This window comes from Dipodomys merriami, unplaced genomic scaffold (genome assembly GCF_024711535.1).
Source record: "Dipodomys merriami isolate MVZ:Mamm:240054 unplaced genomic scaffold, mDipMer1.0.p SCAF_20, whole genome shotgun sequence".
Classification (NCBI taxonomy): Eukaryota; Metazoa; Chordata; class Mammalia; order Rodentia; family Heteromyidae; genus Dipodomys; species Dipodomys merriami.
The window spans coordinates 27892041-27918206 of record NW_027203382.1 but is presented as its reverse complement, the minus strand read 5'-3'; the positions used below and the strand labels follow the sequence as shown (position 1 = coordinate 27918206).

The window sequence follows — 26166 nt, the reverse complement described above, 5'->3', positions numbered from 1 at the left end:
CCCAGCAATTCTACTGACAAATGATTTTTTTTAATCCAGAGTCATTGATTCCCACAGTAGCCACACCCAAAGTCAGTGCATGTGAATTTTTTCAAAGGGAAAAGTGCATAAATCAATTAGAACAGATTTGGATGCAAGGCCTATAATTTGAAAATGAAGAGTTACTGCGATGGTCAAATAAGGAGTTTCACTTTAGAAATCGTATTTTTAAATTTTTTGAATGAAAATCCCTCTTTTTCTAAAATAATAGATACATAGATACATATATGTATATAGTTATACATATATACATATATTTATGTACACGCACACACAGGAAAAATCAGTGCTTTAAAGTTAAACAAAAGAACTCCGGTCTCCGCCCTGCAGCCTTTTGTTCTGGCGACAAGTGGCCATTTCCAAAAGCAGAGGCAGGTGACAAGCATTTTATTTTTTTTTCCATCTAAAACAAGATTTTTCTTCCTCTTTTTTTCTTTTTTCGTTTTTCTTTCTTTCTTTCTTTTTTTTTTTTTTTTTTTTTTTTGACCTAAGAGGGAGCAGATCTGGAGGGCTGCGTGAACGCCCTTTGTCCGCCTCGGGCTGCCGTAGAGACCGCAGTGCGGAGCGCACCACGCCCACTAGCCGGTGTCTCCAGGCAGACACGTTTTCAGCACCACCCCAGAGAATAGAGCTCGGGCTGGGGTGGCGGGGCGGGGGAGGGGGGAAGAGGTGAAGGGGGGGGACCCACGATTCTGTCAGGGGCAAGGGAAGGGAGGGAACTGCCCTCCCGGGAGCTCAGGGCGCAACAAAGCGGGGCAGAAGGCGATGTAGTGGGGGTGTGCCCCCCTCCCCCGCCAACCCCAAGCTCGGGCAGAGCGCGCGCCGCACCGGCGGTGCCTGAGGGGGGCGCCAGGTGCGGCGGCCGGGTGGGGGCACTGCGGCAGCTGGGGTGGGGCCGAAGGGTGGGTCAGTCTCCCGGCCCTGGGCAGCGCCCACGGACACCCTCCCAGCCCCGCCCAGGGATCCCTGCGAACCGCTACTCGGCCTCTGCAGAGCGCGCGCCCTGGGTGTGCACACGTCGGGCGCGGAGCTGGCCCCTACCCAAGGATGATCCCCCCACACCCCCCACTCAATCTGTCCCTGGTGAGGCTGAGACTTGTTAAAGAAGCCCCACCCCACAAGTTGGGGGGCCCATTGTCCTTTCGGAAAGCTGTGGCGAGCTCCGTGTGGGACGCGGGCGCAGGCGGCTCTCCATCCCTGCGTCCCGAGGGGTGGGGGAGCGGGCGTGGCCCCGCGACTAGCCTAGTCATTCCGAGGAAGAGAAAAGGATCGGCAAGTTCGAAGGCTGAAAAGGCCTTTCTCCGGGGTTGAAGCGGCCAAGGTGAAAATCATTCTCACGCCGGGCCTGGCGCCGGATACTTCAACCCCAGGTCTGAGGGGCAGGGGATAAAGGGTCCCCGCTTTTTGCTGAGGCGAGAGGGGTGCTACAGGGAATGCTTGCACAAGGGCTTTCCACCCCCCCGCCCGCCTCCAGCGATGGAGGTTTTCATTATGGCCTTTTGCTCCTGACACCTGCAGTCCACTTCGCGGGAAAGGCGGTGGCCAACTCCCGCCCTGCCTGCGGACCCAGCCCGGTGACCCGTGGCTCAAGGTTATTAGATACTCTCCCCCCCCCAATCTCAAATCTCATCGTCCGGATTATTCTCCGAAATGAGCCCAGTGAAGAGTCCAGATGGAGGGTGGGAGGTGGCGGGGAGAGGCGTGGGTGTGGGGCGCGCAGGAGAACGGGGTGGCCCGCGGCGCCCTGGGTGGGGTCGTGCCTGCGCGTGTCCCCGCGCGCGTCCCCGGGCGGAGGGGGGCACGGGACCGCTTACCCAGCTCGATGTTGCCGATGGCACGCCGCAGGTGCTCTTCGGTCACCGTCTCGCCGACCACCACGAGCAAGTAGAACTTGCTGTCTAGAAAGCGGTGCGACAGGCTGGGCGAGGTGGACGCCGCTGGGTTGGCAATGCTGCCAGATGGCTCCGGCTCGGTGGCTTCCACCACCACGGTCGCCATCCTGCCGGCCCGCTGTGCCTCGGCGAACTGCTCCTCTCCCGCCGCTCCTCTGCTCTGCGGCAGGAGAAAGGATTATCTCCGGAGGTGCGGCCTCGGCTCCGCCCCCTGCGTGCCCCCTCCTCCCCGCGACGCGCGCCGCCTCCCCTCCGCCCTTCGCGAGCCCGCGAGCGAGCGCACCGTGCGCGCGCGGCCGCCGCCTGCGCCCGGGGAGAGGCGGGAGGCGGCGCCGTTTATATGCGGTCTAGGCGGGGAGCTCTGGTGGTGGAGGAGGCCGAGGAGGAGGAGGAGGAGAAGGAGGAGGGAGAGGAGGGAGAGGAAAGGACCACCCGGCACATCCTCGCGCGGTGGCTGCCGCCGCTCTTCCAGCCGCTGGCCCGGGGCTGATGTCATCTGCAGCAAATCATCTCGCCCGGGGCCCGGAAGCTGGAGGCATGGAGGGGTGTGTGGACAATGGTCTGGGCAGGGACCGTGATCCACCCGGCGCTGGGGGACCCGAAGGGCTCCCGCTGCAGCCCTGAACCTGGAAGACACACTCACCTGTGCACGCGCACTCACACTCCCAGCCCCCAACCCTCACCCCCTGCCTCATCCCGTCGCAGGGATGACTGTCCCTTTTCCGAGTAGGAGCACGTCCCACGTCTGAAGTACACGAAGTCAGACCTCTGCCTGGGTCCCATTTATGATGAAGCTAAGGCCTTCAGTGAATAAGGCGGGGTACCCTGACCCACGAAGATTGGAACCTGTCCCCTTGACTTTGTGCATTGAGGAAGACATGTTTGTCGGTGTTTCTCAATAGCGGTATTTACCATCTTTCAGTTCAAGAAGACTTAGTGAAACCTAAGTGTACTTTTCTTCTGGCTTTGGACTTTGCAAGGACAAATGGTGAAAACATGTAGTGCTCATGGGAAATGGGAGGATGCAGATCTATTACCTTCGAAACAGATTTCTTAATATACTGAACAGATAGTAGCAAACATAACAAAGCACACAGAGAAGATACTGTCTCTTCCCAGCAGGATTACAGTGGCTACAATGTACTTTTCAGTTCCTCGGGGGAATGAATACACAGACAAAATTATTTCATATGATAACGATGCCTTTTAAAACACATGTAGCTTTGGGAAATTTTATTGCCTTTATCTGTGTTTAGAAAAACTCAGAAAGGTTTTCTAAAGTCAGCCCCTCTAAACCTATGTCTCACATATACGCTGAATGGAAAGGCGGGAGAGAGTGGAGAAGGAACAAAATGTGCATATTTTATAAAAACGGCACAATAAGAGTTTTAGGGATGAGCAAGGGATAGGAATTTTAGTCAGTATGCTTTAATACTAGAATGCATATTAGTTTTTTTAACCTGGGTATTCTAATTTCTAAGATGTTAACTTCAATTGCTTACTATCAGAGCAGGCCTACCTTCATCTCTGGAAACTCATCAGCAAACACACTGAGAAGTGTGCTTTACCAATCTTCTAGGTGTCTCTCAAACCAGTCAAGTGGACAATCTAGATTAACCATCATAGTGTTCTTTTGCTCAGTTTATCTTTTTTAGTTAGATTTATTATTAAATAAAAGCTGGTATCGCAATACATATGAAGCCACTAGTACCAATAATTAATAAACAGAAAAATTAAAATAAGATCATGATTACATTCTTACTCCATACTGTTATTTCTTCTAGAGGAGTCTCAGGTGTGCCATCTTGGATAATAACAGATTTGCCAAGTGTTCGGTATTAAAGACATGCTAGCACCTAGCTTCAGACCAGAGGCTAGATGACAATACAACAAGAAAGGTTTCTCACCAGGACAGTCTGTACTTGCCATGATAGTCTGTGAAATCTCACCCAAATCATTGTCCATGCTTTGAAAAACAGACATAAATAGTCAAACACAGACTAGGAATGCAAACTGCTACTTTACAATTTTGTTACTTAGCTTTGTAACAGTACAGGTGACTCACTCTTTTAGACCTACAGCCCTTTGTTTATACTGTAGAAAGACTATGATATTTTATAGGTGTTTGAATTAACTCTCAGGGAAGAGCACATTATATTACTTTACATAGACACCCAACCATTGGTTGGGACATAGTAAGTACGGTTGAGTAAGTAACTTTTTTTTTCTTCCAGTTGTGGGGCCTGAACTCTGGGCCTGGGCACTGTCCCTCAGCTCTTCAGCTCAAGGCTAGCGCTCTAGAGGCACAGCACCACTTCTGGCTTTTTTCTTTTTGCTTATGGGTGCTGAGGAATCGAACCCAGGGCCTCATGTATGTAAGGCAAGCACTCTACCACTGAGCCACCTTCCCAGCCCCATGAGTAAGTGACTTTTTAAAATCATAGTTCCAAAGAAAATGGAGTAAACGATGCTTAACAACAACAACAAAAATGTGTGGAGGGCAGAGGACACCTCCACCAACACTTCTGATGAAAGGATAGAATAGTAAGTTACACTTCAAAACTAGAACAGTAGCCCCTTCTATCCCAAGAAAAAGGATACAGTTCTAAAGAAAAGGAAGCAGGAAAATTAACCTGTAATTTAGCCTCTTGGGTGGTGGAGACCAGGAGGCAAGATTCCTACTTGAGGTAGTGTATTTTTTTTTTTTTTTTGTCGGTCGTGGGGCTTGAACTCTGGGCCTGGGCGCTGTCCCTCAGCTCTTCAGCTCAAGGCGAGTGCTCTACCACTTGAGCTACAGCGCCACTTCTAGGTAGTGTATTTTTTAAGAAAAGTAGGTTTATTTAGCTTTCAGTTGCGGGGCTGAAAGTGCAAACAGCATAGCACAGCTCTGGCAAGGGCTGGGTGGCAGATGGTGGAACCGGTGGGGGTGGAAGCCAGAGGGAGACTTGGATCCCACAATCCCTTCTGAGGTTATGCTCCCAATTAGCCTAAGGACTGCTTTCCAGACCCCACCTTCCAGACCCCACCTTCTAAAGGATCAAACCGTGGCTCTATAGCTCAATGCTACACACAGGACCATGCTTCCTACTCATGAAGCCTTGGGAGAGAAACCACATTCAGACCATAGTAACACCCTTCCTCCATGCCAGGAAGTAAAGCAAACTAAAGGAAACAAAGCAAGCAAAAGTGTTGGTTGTGGAGAAGAAGAAAGGGAAAGAACAGATTCCAAGTAACTCTCACATCAAATGAACCTCCAGTATCATGTTGTTATTTAAAAATAAAGGGGCATTTGCAGGGAAATGGATGGAGCTAGAAGGAATCATGTTGAGCGAGGTAAGCCAAGAACGAAGAGACAAACAGTACATGGTCTCCCTGATAAGCGGATGATAAATCCAAAATGTTAGGTGATATGACAAAACTAACAGGACTTAAGAAACAAAGAACTCCCACTCATCTGGTTGAACCACTACTAAATATCCCCATGCTGCTGATCACGTGTGTGGTATATAACATATGAACACCGTTATATATTACAGACTGTGATAGACAATTTGCTCCAGGAAAGTTAGAATGAACGTGTGACTTTAAATGAGCATCATTATTCCACAATACTGTGAATTTCCGGAAATTAAGTAATCACTTAATCACAATCAAAAAAAAAAAAAAAAAGAACCTTGGGGAAGGGAGGGAGGGAGGGGATGGTAGGGAGAAAACAATGGAGGGGGTAACAATGTTCAAGAGGAAGTGTACTCATTACCCCACTCATGTAACTGTAACCCTCTGTATAGAATCTTTACAATAAAAAAATTAAAAAAAATAAAATAAAATAAAATAAAATGTGAAAAACACTTAAAAAAAAAAATAAAGGGAGGCCAGAATGTAATTTAGGGCACTATGTTATTTAAGAATTAAGAAATACTCTTTCTTGTCTCAACATTGAGAAGTCTTTTCTTTCTAAAATCTAAGCTAGCTGTAGGAAAAAGAAGAGTCTAGGAAGGAAGAAGAAATTAGGGAAGTGGTTTGTAAAAGAATGAGCTATTGGACTTGATTTTGAACGTGTGATCCATGCACTGTGTCACAGATGGAGGTAGCTACATGAGGGATATTTCTGAAATTTTAGTGATGGATTTTTTTATACCTAGAGAAAAAGAAATCATTCTTATATCTAATTATCTTGACTTAGAAATTGCTTCTTCTTTTCTCCTGGTGGACACTGGAAAAATGTCATACCAAGTGGTATAATGAAGTTGTTTCTTCTAGCTGCATGATTGGCATCTTCCCATAACTATCTTTCAGTCACAAATAAAACAAAACCCTATAAACAAACTGTGGTTTCCTGGAGGAGCTGTTATCCAACCAAACTAATATATATCTTTATATGTGTGTATTTATATATGTGATATCTATTAGTGTATCTACTACTATTTCTTTCTTTCTTTTTTTTTTGTGGGTCATGGGGCATGAATTCTGGGCCTGGGCACTGTCCCTCAGCTCTTCAGTTCAAGGATAGTGCTCTACCACTTGAGCCACAACACTACTTCTGGCTTTTTCTGCTTATGTGGTGCTGAGGAATTGAACCCAGGGCCTCATGCATAAACTCTACCACTGAGCCACCTTCCCAATCCCTACACTACCATTTCTAATAGTATAGATATGTATATACATGTAGTCTGTTTATAAACATGTGTCCATATTCATATATAAATGGAAGATTTTGGCACTATTCTTGAAATCGAATTTTCCCTTTGATGCTCTTTTCAAATATGTGAAGATTATCTTATTTTCTGAACTGCTGCCCATTCATCCAAAAACCTGGGTTTACCACAATTTATTCTCACATTTCCCCATTGCTGGTCCTTTAGGTGATCTTTAAGGATTTTTCTGTGATGAAGAATGTTGCAATGACCATGCTTCTAGGTGCATGAGTGTATCTCTGAGCAAAGAGGTGCGCAGACTGGAGAAATATCATGTTAACAGCTCACGACTCATGACACGTTACTCTCCAAAGAGATTTGAACTGTTCATGCTCCCACCACACCATTAACTCTTCCCTCACAGCAAAGGGAATGTTGAGCTGTGACTCAAGTGGTAGAGCATAAAAGAAGCTGAGGGACAGTACCCAGGCTCTGAGTTGAAGCCCCAGAACTTGCACAAAAAATGAAAATATAAAACAGAAAGCATTTGACAAAAATGGATCCTTCCCCTTTTTACTAACCACATTTGTCCTCAAAACTTTCTCTTTCTTTCTTACTTTCTTTTTCTTTCTTTCCTCCTCCTCCTCCTCCTCCTCCTCCTCCTCCTCCTCCTCCTCCTCCTCCTCCTCCTCCTCCTCCTCCTCCTCCTCTTCTTCTTCTTTGATTAGACTATTGGTTTTATATTTTTGGCTTGTAGAAGCTCTCAATATAACCTAGATCATAATACATTTTTGTCACCAACATATGTTGCAAATGTTTTCTCTCACTGTGTTAGGTTTCATGTTTCCGTCCACTTGTGATGTCTTTGATCATGTAAGATATTGCTTGAAAGGTTTGACCAGTCTTCTTCCTTTATGGATTACTTTGGAAGTTGTCTTAGAAAGAAGAAATTTCTCACCCCAAAAAGCCATTCTAATGAATTTACAGAATTGCTCAGTTGAGACAATGCTTAATTCAAGAAATCAATAAAAGTTTACAGAGGCGGAAATCATTCCAGAAATTTTTTTTCTCTCTCATTGGTCAGAGGTGAGATAGGACAGTGTAGATGTTGGGACAGCAAGGGCACAAACAGCCAGCAGGAATATACTGAGATTATTCTGGAAAATAGCTGGTGTTCATTCCTCCTTTCTTTCACAAACAAATGATACCAACATGGAACAAACCATCCCCAATCTTTGCTATCCCTTCACAGCACATCGTTAAAACACTTCCACGATCATCACAAAAGTCATCTCTGTCTCTTTGGACTAATGGGTAGAATTCCTTTATGTGTAAAAATCACACTTCTTGATTACTTCAGATCTTTTAACATTATAAAGTGTTTCAACATATATCACTTCCCATAAGTTGGAGACTATCGATAGGATAACAGATTGAGAAATTGGAATTTGGACAGATACTGAAAATTTGACTCCTATTAGTTTAATAGAAACATGCACTTCCATCAGTTATGTATGAGCAGATTCCCAACTCTTCACAGTCCCAGTACCTTCCAGTTATTTTACTTTCCCCAAAGTAATAGGCAAAAATACCACTCCTAATAATAATAATAACAACATCTATGACTTTAATTCTGTACTCCCCTCTCCTCCCTTTCTTTCTCATACTAGGTTTTTGAACTCAGGATCTTCTGCTTGCTAGGCAAGCACTCTACTCCCATCTTCACATTCTCTTATAATAATTCCTGAACAGGGTTTTATATTGCTGAAGGCCTTCTGAATTTCCTTTTCAATGTACTGTTCAGTTATTGCCTTTGCCCATGTTTCCATTGGGTAGTTAATGTTTTTATTGTATACATTCTTTATACATTAGGACAATTTTCTTTGCTTTTGTAGTATGACTTACATTTTTTTTCTCAGATTGGATTTTTTTAGCTTTACAGTTACTTTGGCACGATCTTGCCATGGGGAATATTTTTATGTAATTATTTTATACTATTACTTCATTTATGGCTTCTAGGTCCTGTGTTAGACTTGGGTCTAAGAATGGTCTTTGTCATTCTTAAATTATATTTTAAAGGGATGGGAAGGTGGCTCAGTGGTAGAGCATTTGCCTTGCATGCATGAGGCCCTGGGTTTAATTCCTCAGCACCACATATGCAAAAAGAGAAAAGCCGGAAATGGCGCTGTGGCTCAAAGTGGTAGAGTGCTAGCCTTGAGCTGAAGAGCTGAGGGACAGCACCCAGGCCCAGAGTTCAGGCCCCACAACCAGACCCCCCCAAAAAAAAATTTTTTAAAATTATATTTAAAAAATCCTCCTAATTTTTTTCTAATATTTTTCAAGTCTGGGGTTTGAACTCAGGACCTCATGTTTACTAGGCAGATACTCTATCACTTCAGCCACTCCCCTGGCTTATTTTCCCTTAGTTATTTTTGAGGTAGGGTCTGCCATTTTTGCTTAGGGAAGGCCTGGGTCACCATTAACACTTATTTTTACATTTCTTGATTTCTGGGCAGGTGAGATTCTACCTGGGTTAAACAAAGCCTATCCAGGGAGAAACTGATAACGAAACAGAAATTAGCCAGTGCCTTTTCATCAAACTCTGACTATTGCCTCTGTAGACAAGGGGAAGAGAATTATGGTGGAAACAGTCAAGCCTGTTCAGAGATAAGCTTCTCAGCTGGTATTGCAGACAAGAGCCACTGCCATTGGCCCTCAGCAAAGCAGTACAACCAGGCTGCACATGGAGGAAAGCTACAGATACAAAAGCAGTCTCCCTTCCCAGGCTCCCAGCAGCCCCTAGGGACAGGTATTCTAAATGTGTAGCAGCTGTGAAGTGCTTCTAGTTCACAGGGATGATACCACTGGCTGGTAGAGGCATTGTGGGACGGAGGTGAGAGGATACTGTCTTGGGAGTCTGGAGGGAAACATCTGGATGGCACCATGGCTAAGGGGAAGTGACCCGCATGTCACCAGCTGAGCATTAACAGCAATAACTGAGCAAATACAATCTGTTCCATGTTGCTGTAGGCCCCAGGAGGACAGAGTTAGTTCCTGGCTCAGGTAGGTAGGAAAATAACATACATAGCCACAAACACAGCAGAAAAGATTGCGATGGAGCAGGGGCCAGGTTGCGTAGTGAAGTATGAGAGTAGAGGTTGTTGAATCCAGCTGAGGGGAGCAGGAAGGCCTTCCACTCTCCAAGGCAGAGCACAGCCCAGGATGCTGAAAGCCACCCTTGGAAGCTGTCAGAAGAAGATTGATGGGGCAGTAAGAGTGAGAGAATGATGACCTTAAAAAGTTCCCATGGAATCCGCAAATGTGTGTTTTTACCTGGCAAAAGTGCTTGGCAGATGTGGTTAAGGATTTTGTGGGAAATGGTCTGGATGGTACAGGTAGGCTCAGCATGATCACAAGGAGCCTTATAAGAGGGTGACAGCAGGGGCTGGGAAGGTGGTTCAGTGGTAGAGCGCTTGCCTTGCATGCATGAGGTCTTAGGTTCGATTCCTCAGCACCACATAAGCAGAAAAAGCTGGAAGTGGCGCTGTGGCTCAAGTGGTAGAGCGCTAGCCTTGAGCTGAAGAGCTGAGGGACAGCGCCCAGGCCCAGAGTTCAGGCCCCACAACTGCAAAAAGAAAAAAAAGAAAAAGAGGGTAACAGCAGTGTCAGTAAGAGCAGATGATGGTGATGGAGAGAGGGTGAAGAGAATGGAGGAAAGGGAGAAAGAAGGAAAGGAAAAAGAAGCCAAGAGTTTGAGATTTGAAGGTGTTGGATGGCAGCTATGAGCCAAGGAAGAATCTTGAATTGGGTTCAAGTGTGGTTGTTCATGTCTATAATACCAGCTATATGAGAGGCATCAATGGAAGGATATTTTCTTCCCCCCCCCCAAAAAAAAGAAGGATGGAGGGATGGAGAAGAAGAGAGATGGAGATGTCACTCAAGTGGTAGAGCATCTGCCTATCAAGCAAGCTCAAGCTCAAAGCAGAAACCCAGACCTTATCCTAAAATAGCCAGCAAATACAGGGCTGCAGGTATGACTCAGTGGTATTGCACTAACCTAGCGCAAGGCTCTGAGTTCTTTTTTCTTTTTTTTTTTTTTTTTGGTCGTTTGTGGGGCTTGAACTCTGGGCCTGGGCACTGTCCCTCAAGCTCTTCAGCTCAAGGCTAGTGCTCTACACTTGAGCCACTGTGCCACTTCCAGTTTTCTGAGTGGTTTATTGGAGATAAGAGGTTCTTAGACTTTCCTGCCCGTGCTGGCTTTGAACTGCGATCCTCAGATCTCAGACTCTTGAGTGGCTAAGATTACAGGCGTGAGCCACGGGTGCCCAGCCAAAGCTTTGAGTTCTTAAACTCCAATACCACAAACAATTTCTATTCATGGAATGCTGACTATGACATCTGCTCACCTGCAGAGCCATTGGACAAACTTTTTTTTTAGATAAAATGAATGTATTTACATCATTTTCCCCATCTACCTTAAAATACAACAAGAAACCTTTCTGTCCCACATCCCTCCTTGCAGATTTAAGGCCAGATTGTGATGCTGGAAAGAGAGTTGTCCAGCCTTTGGGTTTGCTGAAAGGAAAACTCTAGGTAAGACGAAATATACATAGCCAGCTCTTCTCTTGCCTTTCAAACAACATCAACAAAACTCACATTAAAGGTTACTTCCAGTGAAAGGGTCCTCACTTCTGAGAGCTCATGGATTTCCTCCTTCTCTATGCCAAGGTTTCTGATAGTGTGGAGTGTGTTGTCCAGATCCTTGCCTTATGGTATACCTTCACTGAAGATGGACAAACGTGGGAACTGGGACTAAATAATTTCATGTGGTCCCCCAATCCTAATGAAAATATCCCCAGTAGAAATCCACAAGGTGCTGGCTAATGTTGGCTCATGCTACTCCTAGCTACCCAGAAGCCTAAGATCTTTAGGATAAAGATCCAGAGCATCCTGGGAGGGTGGGGGGAAGGAATAAAATGCAAGATCCCCATCTCCAAACTAAAAAGCAAAAGGGTAGGCTGGAGGTATGACTCAAGTGATAGAGCATCAACCTTGAGTGAAAAAAAACAAAAAACAAGATTGTGAGGCCCTGAGTTCAAGCCATAGCACCAACACCATTAAAAAAAAAAAAAAGTGGGGGAGGGGGGAGAAAAAAATGAAGGAAAGGTAAGAAAAAGAAAAGAAAGGAAACGTAAGTGGATCTTGGCTTCTGTCTGTGGGAAAATCACTGTTCTACCATTGCTAAGCCTCTGCCTGATGCCAGTCCCTGGGTCTAGGAAAACATAGCTGTTCACTGACACCAACAGCTAGCAGTGGACATGAAGAGATAGGAAAAGCCATGGGAAGAATCAGGAGATTTCTGACTTGGGAAAGCTCTTCTAGATACATCTTGAACTAAAAGCTGGTAGAGTTCCAAAGAGTAAGGGTAAAAGAGCTAATAGTTGGCAGAAAACATACAATCGTTAATTTTAACGTAATTTATTATAATACTTGTCAGTTGGGTCAACTTCCAAGTTTCCGTGTACAATGTAAATAATAGAGATAAAGTTTAACTTAGATCAGGCTACACTGTGCGGAGCTTCATCCTCCCTGGACCCTGTAAACCAGAAGTAGAGAGGAGAGAAGAAGCTTCAGCCAAACCCCATCCTCTCAAAGAAGGCTCCTGCTGGGTTTTGAATCCAAGAAGGGTCCTGCTGGGTTTTAAATCCCAAGCTAAGAGAGTGTCAAACTTCTGTGTGTGTGTGTGTGTGTGTGTGTAGGTGCACGCACGCGCGTGCGCGTGCATGCATGTTACTACTAGGAATTGAAGCCAGGGCCTCACACCTGTGAGGCAAATATTCTAACATAGTATGCAACCAACCCTTAAGTTTTGCTTGCTTGTTGGCTATCTTTACTTGAACTGGCCTTAATCTCACTGTTCTCCTGCCTCTATCTATGCCCTGAGTAGCTAGGATTACAAGTGAACAGTGCCGTGCCTGATTCAAAAAACTTAAATTTCCATCATAATTATGTTTTAATTTTTTATTGAACTCTTCCTTTGTGCCTGGCACTTACGCTAAATTTATTAGGAGTATCTCATTTTAATCTGGAAAATTTCCTATAGTGTTGGTTACCTACAATGTACAAGTGTTGTGGTAGCCACCAGACACACAACAGTTACACAGAAAATACAAATGTCTGCCTTCACTGAACTACATACCATGGAAGAAGACACAATACATTGCACAAATGAGTAAACTACAGACTTTTTAATAAATGCTAAGGAGAAAAATAAAGCTGAAAATGGAAAGGGGGAAGCTGGGGTATGATAAGATGGTAAAGTCAATGAATTCTCACTGAGCCTACAACACACACACACACACACACACACACACACACACACACAAGATAATTTCAAAGAGTAGCAAATTTTTTGTGAAATAATATATCAGAAGAAGTGGGAGAGAAGGGATTGAGGGCAGAAGGAAAGTGAGGCATCTGGATGAGACCCAATGATAGGAAGAAGTCAAGCCGTAGGGAGAGCGGGGGCAGGACCATTTAGATAAACTGCAGGAGTTGAGCACAGTGTGTGAGGAACATGGGATAGAGGAGGATGGGAGGGAAGCAGAGGTGAAAAAAATTGAAGAGATAACTAGGATAAAGTCATGTGGTAATGCTCTCTGCAGCCTACCTTCCAGATGAAGAAACTGAGGCTTGGAGAAGCTCCATCCAAGTCATGTGATACTGAGATCCAATCAGCTCCCAGCTCAATTCTATAATTGTCCCTAAGAGCTTGCCCTATCCTGGCAGCAAACAGCCCATGGATAGTTGCAGACTATAGAGGTGTGAGCAAACATGACTGGCCTGTTCAACTTGCTCCATAGAGAGCAGAACATAATGCATCCAGGTTACTGATTCTTTTTGTGTGTGAGTGGTGGTACTGGGGCTTGAACTCAAGGCACTGTCTCTTAGCTTTTTGGCTCAAGAATGGCATCCTACTTCTTGAGCTACAGCTCCACTTCCAGCTCTTGGTTAGTTGGAGATAAGAATGTCTCAGACTTGCCTGTTCAGGGCTGGCTTCGAACGAAAATCCTACTATCTCAGCCTCCTAAGCAGCTAGAATTACAGGTATGAGCCACTGGTGCCTGGAAGGTTAGTGATTTCTATGCAAGCTCATTTGGACAAGGGCTGGGAGAATCCTGGGTGGCCAATCCATTGCCTGGAATAGCCTTGAGCCACGATGGTCTGTGCTTTTCAGCATCTGGAACCCCAACCGGGAGAAAAGATCATTGTAAATCTGGTTGACACCAGACCTCAGTTCTCCATTCAGTGAGCTCAGGGCATGACAGTAAGAGCAGGAGCTAGCAGCATACCCAGCAGCACCACACCCTGCTGCATGGCCTCCACACTAGGGCTGCTGGGGATGGAGGAGAATAAGCATGCAGGAGGACCGCCTTTTCAATATGTTGGTCTTGCATCTCTATATCCCTTTATGCCACGGTATGCGCTCAGAGCTCCCAGGGAAACACTTCCCTCCTCCCACCGTGGACACAAGTTCTCCCTATATCGACCACCTGGGCCTCGAACTTGTAATCTTCTTGCCTCAGCCTCCAAAGTGCTGGGATTACAAATATGTGCCACCGTGGCCAATTGAAGAAAATACCTTTTAATAAGCATTTAGTGTTTTTGAAAGAGGAAGTGTTTCACATTTTGGGTTTCATTTTCCTGGCTTTGCTTACTTCCTGCCTTATCTTCTCCACCACTGTGGAACATTCCACAACCCCTGAGCAGATGCTTTGGGAGGTGATTTGGCTGCCAGAGGAGTAGAATCTTGAGGGAAGTCAGCCTTTTCTCTCATGATACCCAAATCCCAGCTCTGCCACTGGCTATCTGTGGAGCCCCCTCCCCCTCACTCCACCCCCATTTTCCTTGAATCAGTGACAGGATTGGCAGCGGTGCCAGTCCTATGAAGACACATCCAGGTGTCAGGGACCCTGGCTGCCAGCCTCAACAGGTTGCCTCAATTTTCTTGGACGTTGGTCCCACTGAGTCCTTTCTTCTCCCATGCCACCTGCAACCAGGCCAGTCCCCGAAGTCCTGTCCCTTCTTTCTCCTAGTCCTAAGCCCTGAACACACTTTCTAAAATGGCTGCTTTTCCAACGTTACCCTGCAGTGCTGTGATTCTAACTTGTGTCACCTTCCTTCCTCCTTCCCTGGGGCCCTGACAGGGCTGAGAATCAGGCTGATTGGCCTTGCTGCTTGGGACCTTGTAACTAATTCCCAAACATCCCTTTTCTGAGGGCTTTTGCTCATGTTTTTATTCTTATCTTCCTTGGTTTCTGTTAGAACTCCCTTATCCAACACTAGCTCTTTCAAATGCACCAGCAACATTATCGCAGAAAAGTTCACCCTGGTTGGGTGGATAAATGTTGCAAGGGGTAACTCCTTTACCTCACAGTGAAAACTGCTGTCTTTGGTAGGTAGAATCCCCCCCTCCCCCACAACAAGAGAAGATACACTGCTCAGAGGAGATACACTGAGGCCCTCATTTCTTCAGGTTGCTTCTTGTACTCAGCAGCTGAACTAATCATGGGCAGCTTACTTAACCTCTCTGCTTTAAGTTCCTATGTCTCTAAATGGGTCGAAATGAATACTCATTTCCAATGAGTGTTGAGGGACATTAAAATAACAACTGAAGTGCTCAGCACAGTGGCAGGCACACAGTAGGTCCTCAGTGGAGGCCAACTATCCTTGCAGGAGATGTGTCAGTGTCTCCTGCTAGCTGGGCTGATGAGGTTATTTCTCCTCTGGATCTCATTTTCCCCTGTGCTGGAGGTGACTAAGTTCCTAGAAATGGCTTGAGGACACGGTCCTAAAAAGTGAATGTAGCCTTCCTTGGAGTTTCTGTTACCCACCCACACTTAGAACTTCTTTGTAAGCAATAGAGAGGGTTATTCTGAGCAAAACATAATATATGCATGTCTGAAATACCATAGTGAAACCCTTGGTGTAATTAATACACATTATTTTTTTTGAAAAAAAGAATGACAGGAAAGTGAAGCATGCAGGAAAGTGAAGCATGCTCGGTTAGAAGGTGGTGAGCATTAGCAAGAGAGGAAGAGATAAGGACCAGGTGAAGGAGGAAGCCTATAGTGCAAATAGTTTGTCTGCATGTATGCAATAGACCAATGAAACTTGTTGAAATTGTTTTAAGACAGGGTCATGGAATGGGGGAGAGTGATAGAGGCGGCGAGGTCGATTGAGATACATTTATACATGGGTGGAAAAGTCACAATGAAACCTCTGTTGGACAACTCCATATGCTAATTACAAAGAACTAACTTTCTGCATTGACACCCCCCCCCCCCAGCTGCAGAGGGAATGCAACAAGTCTTTTCCTTTCCAACTCTGCATTTGCAGTAGGCATTCTGCTGCTGTGTTGGTCTCAGGTCAGTACAGCTGACCTATGGGTACATGTTAAGTCACCTTCAATTTTTCTCCAGGTTCTTTATTTGGGGGCGTCATCAAACCCAAAGCTCATAGCTATTTTCTCCCCTGACTTCCCCACGGTCCATTCCCTTGAATGCCATCATGACCTTCGATGTTTGTTCCTCCTTCTTTAGGGAGCTTTTCGACATATAGGAATCCAACTCCAAAGGATTTGCTATTTTTCAGGACAGAGTTCACCTTGAGAGAAAGCAAAAAGTACCTTCTACTTGTTTTTTTACACTCCATATAGAATTGGATTCTTTTTTTTAATGGTATCTAGTTGAGATTATGTATTTTATCTGTTCCAAATTAAGTTACCTATTGGTAATGACTCCTTGTTCCTGCAAACAAAAAGTTTTTTAGATGTCTTCCTGGACTGGTAGAACATAAGCTTCAGGAAATCAGTGGGTCTAGCCACAATGTGTTATGCTGCTGCTGCTGCTGCTGCTGCTGTGGGGCAGGGGTGGGGGAAGGGGCACTAGAATTTGAACTTATGTTTGTTAGACTGTTGCTCTGCCCCTTGAGCCACATCACTAGCAGCCACAATATCTGGCTGGTACATTTTGTAATTCTCAAGTTATTGTACAGTTGGGTCTACAGGAAGCTCTGAATTATTTGTTGAGTGAATATGTATAATATTTTTGTGTGCCAGTACTGAGATTTGAACTCAGAGCCGAAACACTGTCCCTTAGCTTTTTGATTCAAGGCTAGTGTTCTACCACTTGAGCCATAGCTCCACTTCTGGCTTTTTGGTGATTAATTGGAGATAAGAGTCTTGTGGACTTTCCTGCCCAGGCTGGCTTTGAATTAGATCCTCAGATCTCAGCCTCCTGAATAGCTAGGATTACAGGTGTGAGCCACTAGTGCCTGGCTGCAATTTTAAAGACTAGCCTTTTACACCTGGACATTTAAATTTTTAGTGATCTGGTGACCTTGAGCACTAAGGCCAGAATTTTTTTTTTTTTTGTCATTCATGGGGCTTGAACTCTGGGCCTGGGCTCTGTCCCTCAGCTCTTCAGCTCAAGGCTTGAGCTCTACCACTTGAGCCACAGCACTATTTCTAGTTTTGGGAGTGGTTTATTGGAGATAAGAGTCTCACAGACTTTTCTGCCTGGCTGGCTTTGAACTGCAATTCTCAGATCTCCTGAGTAGCTAGGATTATAGGCTTGAGCCACTGGCACCCAGCAAGGCCAGAAAACTTTTAAAAATGAGGATGGTGATGGACCCAAGGTTGGTCAGAGTGAATCTGCTCCAAAGCTTCCAGCATGTCTGATTTGCTGAATTTCAGATGCAAATTCACTGGGGAAATAATTCACTGCAGAAATGTTAGAAGCTATAAATATACAAACTCTAATCAAGTCCTGAGAAATTAGAAATCTAACACGGAGTAAGTAAAGCCCTCACTGAAAAGCTGATAGGGTCATTAGAAAAATTTATAAGATGTTAGGAAAGATGATTAAATCTGAGCTAATCATACACTTGGCATTTTTATAGAAATAGTCCATGTCCATGGTAAAAGAGTTCACCGGTTTTTATTAACCTCATTATTCAGAGAGTTGAGTTTACAAAAAATGTAGAAAGTCAATAACAGTAATTAAGCATGGGAACATGACAAACAAGAGAATCTAGTTAGCTGAAACATTAGACCATTAGCCACCTAGCAGAGATTTCTTTCAGAAAAGAAGGAAAGAGACAAAGAAAGGAAGGGGGAGGAAGAAAGAGAGGAAGGAAAGGAGAGAAAAGAATTTGATTTGCTTTCAGCCATCTCCTGTGCTGAAGAACAGATGGCATTTGAACAAGTGTGCTGGAGGAAACCCAAGGGAGGTCTTCAGAGACAGCAGTCTGCACAAGCTAAGGTGAATCTAAGAACAGGCTTTGCAGAGGAGGCAGACTCAAGAAGAGCTTTGGAAGCCATTGATATCAATGCTTGAGATGGAGTATATAAAGGTTTGAGTTGAGGATGAGGGAGCAGGCCATTGGGAAGCGAAGGATGTGCACAAGATAGGAAGAGGGACCCCCAGACAGATTAGAGACAGTGGCTACATTTTGTGGAAATGGAATCATGTTCGTATGCTATTGTGTGCTTCCAAGAGGATACAGACTTGGTGGTTCTGGAATTTCTGACATTTGGGAATCTTGAAGGCAAACATGTGAAATTATGAATGCAACCGTGTGTAGGAGGCCTTGGAAATGGCCCACGCAAACGAAGGGTTTGGAGATGAAGCTTCATAAAGGTCATCGCTCAGCACACCCCTTTCTTCATGCCCCGTTTTGGTTTCTTTTTGTTTCCTTCCCACTGGATAAGAGATGACCAACCTCTATCAGCTCCCAGGCCCTCAACTAGAGCTCACTTAGAAAGGCTCTGTGGAGAGCACCATTGTCACCTAATGGGTGCCTGGCACGGCCACACAGGGGAAGCTGAGGCACAGGCCCAGCTCTCGTTCACAGAGGGATCGCAGCAGGCAGGCGGGCCGTTCATTCAGGGAGACCTGTGTAAACTCAGCTTCACTTCCGTTCCTCTCCAGTGTGGAAGTCTTGCAGCCAGGCAGGGAGGGCTGCCGGTCACCATGGCAACAAGGGCTTCCCGTGCTTCCCGGTGCCTTGGAGACCATGCCCGGCTCAAACCCCCAGTTGAAACCACCGATTTGCACCCGGCCCTGCCCCAAGGTCTGGTGGGTGACCCTTCCCACCCTCAGGTCACACCGGTGCTGCCATTTTCTGAGCATGCGTCCTATGAAGAGCCGTGAAGCATGACTACGCATGCACGAATTGCGGATGCGCTCACTAAACGTTCTTCCACACCTCAGCTGCACTGTGTCCTCAGAGATACAGATCTGAACTTCGGCATCTCCCCTCGTCTGCCTCCTCAAGCTGATGCCACACCGACAAACTCTCCTTTTGCAAACCTTGTCATTTCAGTGATCGTTCTACTGCATGGCGGGCAAAAGGGGCCTTGTCGGGTAAGCGGCCTCGGGGCTCCATCTCCGAATGGCTTGTGCACGATTCAGTTGCGCTATAGACTCCAAGAGTGAGACCCAGCATGCACGGGGCTCCAGCTGAGACCCTGCCCCGCAGTTCCCCTCCCGGTGCCCACACCTGAGGCCTGGACCTCTAGCCAGCTGGATTTCAGTGACAGCACCCCTTCCCGCAGACCTTTCCCCCCAGTACTTGTTCCAACAGCCTCGGTTCCAACAATATGGCTGGCAGAGTTCAGTCCTGAGAGCTATCAAAAATAGATGTTATTATGTCAGTGATATAAATAATGTAGTTCCAGAAATGGGCAAAATGGATTTGAAGACTATAATTAAAGACAGTTCAAATGTTGTTTAAGGTTATTCACTATAGCTGCAATGTGAATCTTTAAAGCTCTAAATTAGAAGGCAACGAATTCTTCCCTACCGCATCTTGACATGAACACCAGAAAGCAAAGAGAGCTTTACCCTCCATTAGGTGCAATAGCAGCACCAAGCAGGTGTCAACTTGTTTTGAGTTTTAACATGTTAACTAAAGTACTTTAAAAGCAATGTTAGAACAGCCTTCTATTAAGCACAGTTGTTATGCTATTCATTAAAACTTTCATATTCATTTTTTTGAAAAATCTGCAAAAGTGGGTGAATTCATCTTAGCAACCACTCAGTGCTGTATGCACGGTATGGAAGATTCTAGAATCCCAGTTCTCAGCTGCCATTATCACTGTTTAAAAAGACCAGTCAAGACCCTAGCTCCTGGGTACTTTATAAACAACTATATGTTAAGAACTTTCTCATTTTAAAATACCTCCCAGTACTTTAAAGTCTCAATTGATTCTTTAGTGATTGCAGTGACCATGCTAGATTTAAATAGCCAAACCACAGGAAATGACTGCCCAACCTTAGAGGACAGCACATTGACCCACTGGAATATTATCTAGACATAAAAAAGAGAGAATTCTTCATGTACTGCTATAAAAAGATCTCTAAGATATATTTTAGAACACAGGGCTTGGTACTACACTCATGTAATCCCAGCATTCTGGGAGGCTGAGACAGAAGGATGAGAGTTCAAGGCTAGCTTAGGCTATGTGGTGAAAGCCTATCTCAAAAGATCAAACAAACAAACAAATACAATGTGTTGTAAGATGGAAAAGAGCAAGTGGTGACCATAGTGTATATTATTTATGGGGAACATGATGGATACACAGGTATTCATTTGTATAAATACCAACTATTTCTGGAAAGATACATGGAAGGAAAAACAAAAACACCCATGATTTTGCCTAGTAGCAGGAAGAAAGCCTAACGGGGAATAGTGTCTTGTCTTGATCCTTGAAAAAGATACTTTTATTTTCTGGATCTCTCTTTCAATTTCCCCAAGATAGGGGAAGATGGTAATTGCAGGCTTTATAGGAAGCTACTAGGGAAGTTCCAGCCAAAGCTGGGGCCTCTGAATCCCTCAGTAATTGACTTGGGTTCCACCTCCATCCCCACCATGATACTGCAGTGGGTGGAGTACCTCTAGGCCTTCCTGCTGCTGGGCCGAGGAGTGACAGAGCTTTCCTTACACTTGCCCTCCTGGAAGTCAGAGAAAGAGGACACCTATCTGCAACAGATCCTGTGGCTGAGCAAAGTGGTTCCAAAATGGAAATAACACAACAGAGTCAAATTCTAAAAACACAAAACAACAACAAAAAAGAATAGAAGGAAAAGAAAAGAAAAAGAAAAACAACTAAGATCTTGGATACTAAAAATTTCAAAAAGACAACTAGAACCATCTTCATTAGTTAAGAGGAGAGTCTGGGGATGAAACAGAGAGCTTTGTCTTTCTATTCTCTGATGTTTTTGATATTCTCACAATATCATGTTTGCCTGAAATAAATAGCAAAAGATGATAGTGTCAGTAGAAAATAAAAGATATTTCAGCTCATCAATAGCTGGACATGGATAAAAATAGGCACTCAGAAGCCACAGCATCAAATATGCCCTCAAAGCTCTATGTGCTTGTGGGAGAAAATGGATTCTTTGGCTTATAACTGAAAACTCCTTAGAGGCAGCTGCTCTTCAAAGAGGCCTTCTAAGGCCTTGGGCTCTTCTAAATGTCCTCCTGATTCAGTGTATCTCAGCAATATTGAGAAGTCCAAATAAGATGCCTCTTTCCTGCACCCCAACAACAGCAGTTGATCAAGACATCTGACCCCTAGATTGAGATGCAAAGAAGCTCAAATTCAGATTCATTTCCTGTCTTTTTTTTTTTTCCAGGAAGAATTGAAGCATCAGCTCTAAAAGCTGCAACTGAGGGGCTGAACAGCCCGGAAATTTACTTTTGGGGGGTAAAAAGAAAGGGAAGAAGACAGAAAGGCTCTAGTTCTCTGCCTGACGTATGGAGACAAGTGTCCTTTGTATTCCAGTCACCTTCTTGAGCAAGCTGTCCAAGGCTCACCTCTGGGAAAATTATGAGAGAGTGAATGCCTATGAGACAGAGGTGTTGTGGGGCCCAGAGAAAAACAGATCAGAGCCCAGGTGCTATTGCTCTTACCACTGTGAAGAGTTGGAAGGAAATGGATGGACAATGTAGGTACCAGTAAGTCTTGCCTTGGGAGGTTAGACCAAGTTACACTAGAGATAGGACCGTGCTTTGGTTTTCCAAGCCCAGGCCTGTAAAGCAGATGGAAGAATCATCAAGAACATAACTGTTGCTCGTCTTTCCTTCTGGAAGGTTCTTAGGAAGGTTGTCCCTAGCAAACCAGCTGTGAACCCACAAGTCACAAGTCCCCATGCTCCTCTGTATCCACTAACTGGCTACTTCCCTTTTTATTTACAGCTTCTTACCATGCTGCCAGCAAGGCTCTTCCAGAGTTGATTTGTGTCCAACGAGACTATAATCGACACAGTTATGATACCATAAAATCCAAGGTCACATGAATGATAAAAAGAGGGGCTCAAGAATCTATTACATTCAATTAAATAATATGAATAAGTCATCCTGATAAAAAGAAAACCATGAGTATAGGAAAACACATAAACCTAAACAACACATCACATTTTTCTGTGATTATATGACTTGCTCCTTGTCTTTTATGATTTGCTTTCCTTCCTTCCAATACCTTGGCCTTCATAGCAGAGGGGTAGGTCCTTCTGTAGCTGTAGTGGGGAGTGCTGTCCCTCGAAAATATTTAAAGAACAATACAATGCCTGTCATGGGACCATGGGTGGATTCCAGGCAAATGATTTCTTAATGGACACTTCAAGGCAAGAGGCTGCTGAAATCATTTTTTATGGGCTACAAGATGCTTCCCCTGAGGAAAGTGTCTAGCAATTTCTGTCCCTGAAAGGGGAAAGTCCTATGTGCCTATAAGAATGGTTCCGGATGGGCTTCCTGTTCTTGTCTGGGGTATAAATCTCTGGACCAGAAAGGAAAAAGGCTCTGTTGGACTTGATCCTCTTCCACAGTTATTTCATTTTGAATACTGCACATTGACAGGGTCTAGGTTTCCTGGACTGTGAGGACAGAAAAACAGGTTCAAATAGGGTGAACTTGCATGAGATATTCCTTGCTGGTGCGAATCCCCTGGGACTAATCCAGTTGGTATTGGAGTCACACAAGCGGAGGTCTTTTGTTACCTCTCTGCTGCATAGGATTCTAACACAGCTAAGCCTTAGCAACACCTGTATGCAAAAGCCCTTTTTGTTTATAGCCAGCAGTGATGTAGACAATAATATATTATTTGAACAAGGCTGTCATTATGTGCCAAGCTTTCACATGTATTTGTGAAAGACTTTAGAAAGCTATCACTGTCTCTGCTGGTGCTCTTGCCCATAATTATTTATATGTGCAGCCACAGTTTAAAAGTGTCTGAAGGGTTTTGTAGTTTATTTAAAAAGCTCCTTTAACTTAGTCCATTAGAAGGCCAATATAACAAGATAAACAAATCCTAGTCCCCTTCTGATCAGCGAAGTTTATAAAGCAGTAGTTTGTACCAGCTTCATGTCTCTCACTTCTGCAGCATGGTAGGGATGTCTTAGCATTTCCCTGAGCATTGCAGCTTTGCACAATCCTTCTCATTGACTAGCTCAGCAAGAAATTCACTTGTGGACTCTGTTTTTGAAATTAATATTGCATACATGATTTATACAAGGGGAGGAGTCATTGTGATACTTCCACAGATACATACCATACACTGCACCATGTACTCCTCCATCCTGCTCCCTCGATCCTGTCTTAGAACAATCTCAACAGGTTTCATTGTTTTACTTTTCACATATGTATATAAAGTATATTGACCATATTTCCCCTCTTTCATTCACCCACCTTCTTCCCCACTGGTACCCACACTGCAACAGAGACTGCTTTACTCTCCTGGCATTCATTTTAATTTTAGGGTATATTACTTGTACCAAGGGTGTGCACTTAATATATTTTAATCAGAATAACCTCTCTCTATTGTTCTCTCTTTCCCCATCTCCTACCCCCTATTGTTCAACAGTTTTCAATGTAATTCTTAATGCCATCTTCATATGAAGACACAATGTATTTCAATCTTATTCACCCTCCATCCTTCCCTTTTCCTCTCCCCTTCCCCCTGCAAGTCAGTCTCATAGCTACATATGTATGTGTGTGAATATATTATATAATATATAAAATATGTACTATATTATATATATATATATATATATATATATTCCAGTCATGGGGCCTGGACTCTGGGCCTGGGCACTGTCCCTCAGCTCTTCAGCTCAAGACTAGCATTCTACCACTTGAGCCACAGCACCACTTCTGGCTTTTTCTGCTTATGTGGTGCTGAGGAATCGAACCCAGGACCTCATGCATGCAAGGCAAGCACTCTACCAGCCCCCTATATTATATATTATATATAAAATCTATAAATATTAATATATGTCTATGAATGTATATATCTTTTGGTCTTAGATTCCACAAATGAATGAAAATGTACAACACTTGTTTTATTGAGCTTGGCTTATTGTTCTCAACATAATGGCCTCTGGCTCCCCTGGCACACTGAAAAGTATGTTTAACTATTAGAAGTGTTTTGCATACCACATAGTTAAAAGGAATATTGTCTAAATATATTTACATATATATGTTATATATATGTATTGACAGATGGCACTGTTATTATTTGTGTAAACACGGCACACAAAGCATGACTCCTCATACTTAAGAATAACCTGTAGTTTACTTTTTCTGAAGCTGTATTAGGTGAGTGAGTCCCAGTAAGATGAATCTTAAGATGTTAGACTCTACCTAATGGCTGGTAATGTGCCTCAAGCATGAGTTCCCTGCTAGACACATCCTCACATGGTCAATCACCTTGGATTTCAGTTCACCCACCACAGATGCTCCCTGCTACCAGAGAGAAGGTACTGCAGAAGCAAAAGAAAGCAAGGCCTAGCCAGGCTGAGGGGATTGGTTCTTTCCCATCCACGCAGAATTCTGTGACAACTTCACCACAGTAACAACTAATGTTGCACTGCAAGTCCCCCTGGGGGTACTGGGGTCTAGAGTGGGACCTTTATTCAGGCTGTCCCAGTGCCCCTGGGGTCCCACACAAGACAGGGAATGTGTGCTTGCCTTTCTTCTCACCTAGCCAGAAACTGCACTAAGTATCTGAGAATGAATACTTCAGAGATTTGAAGGTGGCTTCTAGAGATGGGGGGTGGGCTGGGGCAGGGGCCGCCATTTCCTCCAGTGGTGTGTCTGGTTTCTGCATCTGTAAAAACAAGATGTTGTGACAACTAAGATAATGCCTCTGGTGTGTTTTGCATGGTGTACGTACAAGGTTACCATTAAAAAGTGTTCACAAAGCCAGGTGCTAGTGGCTCACGCTTGTAATCCTAGCTACTCAGGAGGCTGAGATCTGAGGATCACTGTTCAAAGCCAGCCCAGGCGGGAAAGTCTGTGAGACTCTTATCTCCAATAAGCCACTTGAAAACAGGAAGTGGTGCTGTGGTTCAAGCGGTAGAGCACTTGCCTTGAGCTGAAGTGCGCTGGGACAGCTCCCAGGCCCAGAGTTCAAGCCCCATGACCGACCAAAAAAAAAAGAAAAAAAGTGTTCACGAGCCAGGAGCCAGTAGCTCATGCCTGTAATCCTAGCAACTCAGGAGGCTGAGATCTGAGAATCTTGGTTTGGAGCTAGCCTGGGAAGGAAAGTCTGACAGCTTCTTATCTCCAATTAACTACTCAAGAAAGCCAGAAGTAGCACTGTGGCTCAAGTGGTAGAGTGCTAGCCTTGTGCAAAAGAAGCTCAGGGACAGTGCCCAGGCTGAGTTCAAGCCCAAGACTGGCAAAATAAAAATAAAATTAAAATAAATAAAAAGTGTTTATGATTGGAACTGGAGGTGTGGCTCAAGTGGTAGAGTTCCAACCGTGAGCAAAAATGCTAAATGAGAGGACAAGGCCTTGAACTCAAGCCCCAGTACTGGCACACACACACACACACACACACACACACACACACACACACACACACACACACACACACACACAAACAAATAGTGCTGATGATGGTGGTTGCCATTGTGTCTGAGATGCTGAAGAGCTACATCCACAGCCAATGGTGACCCACGGAATGGAGAGCCTAAGAGCTGCTCCAGTTCCCTTGCTGGTCTGCCCCAGTCTCTATGAAAGGGTGAAAAAATATGGAGGCTCCTTTCATTCTGACAGAACTAAAGAACTAAAGGACTAAAGAGCCGTTGTTTCTTCCCAGGCCTCACCTTTGTATATATGAATATGTGCGGGTGTGTGTGTGTGTGTGTGTGTGTGTGTGTGTGTGTGTGTGTGGTATTGGGGAATCATCATATTGAGCAAGTACTCTGCCCTGAACTACAGCCCCAGCTCAAGCCCCTGCATTTGTAATCTGCCATGTAAGACTGTTATTCTGTCTCACAAAATGAGAGAGAGAGAGAGATTTTCAGTAGAGTATTTGCTCTTTGAGCATCTTTGTGCAGATCAGCCTTAGAAGGAAATGCTCATTACACATTCCCAAACCGTTAGCTTGCTTAGGAAAATAAATCTGAGCGGCCCCAAGAGAGGCAATGTGTTTTCTCACTTAAAATGGAACATTCACTCTCAAGACTGCAAGCACTGCGTTGTTGTGCAGTTGTTGATCAGCCCAGAGATGCACATCTAAAAAGAGAAAC

At 44.6% G+C, this 26166-nt stretch overlaps 1 protein-coding gene across 1 annotated transcript in view; it reads right to left on the bottom strand.

The window, feature by feature from the left end:
- The window catches only part of Map1b (microtubule associated protein 1B), a 104067-nt gene extending 101960 nt beyond the window's left edge, over positions 1–2107 (bottom strand). Inside the window, exon 1 of the mRNA XM_070031320.1 lies at positions 1854–2107. Coding sequence (XP_069887421.1) covers positions 1854–2037 — 184 coding nt within the window. The 5' untranslated portion in view covers positions 2038–2107. The remainder of the gene's footprint in view (positions 1–1853) is intronic.
- Between the last annotated feature and the right edge of the window lie 24059 nt (positions 2108–26166).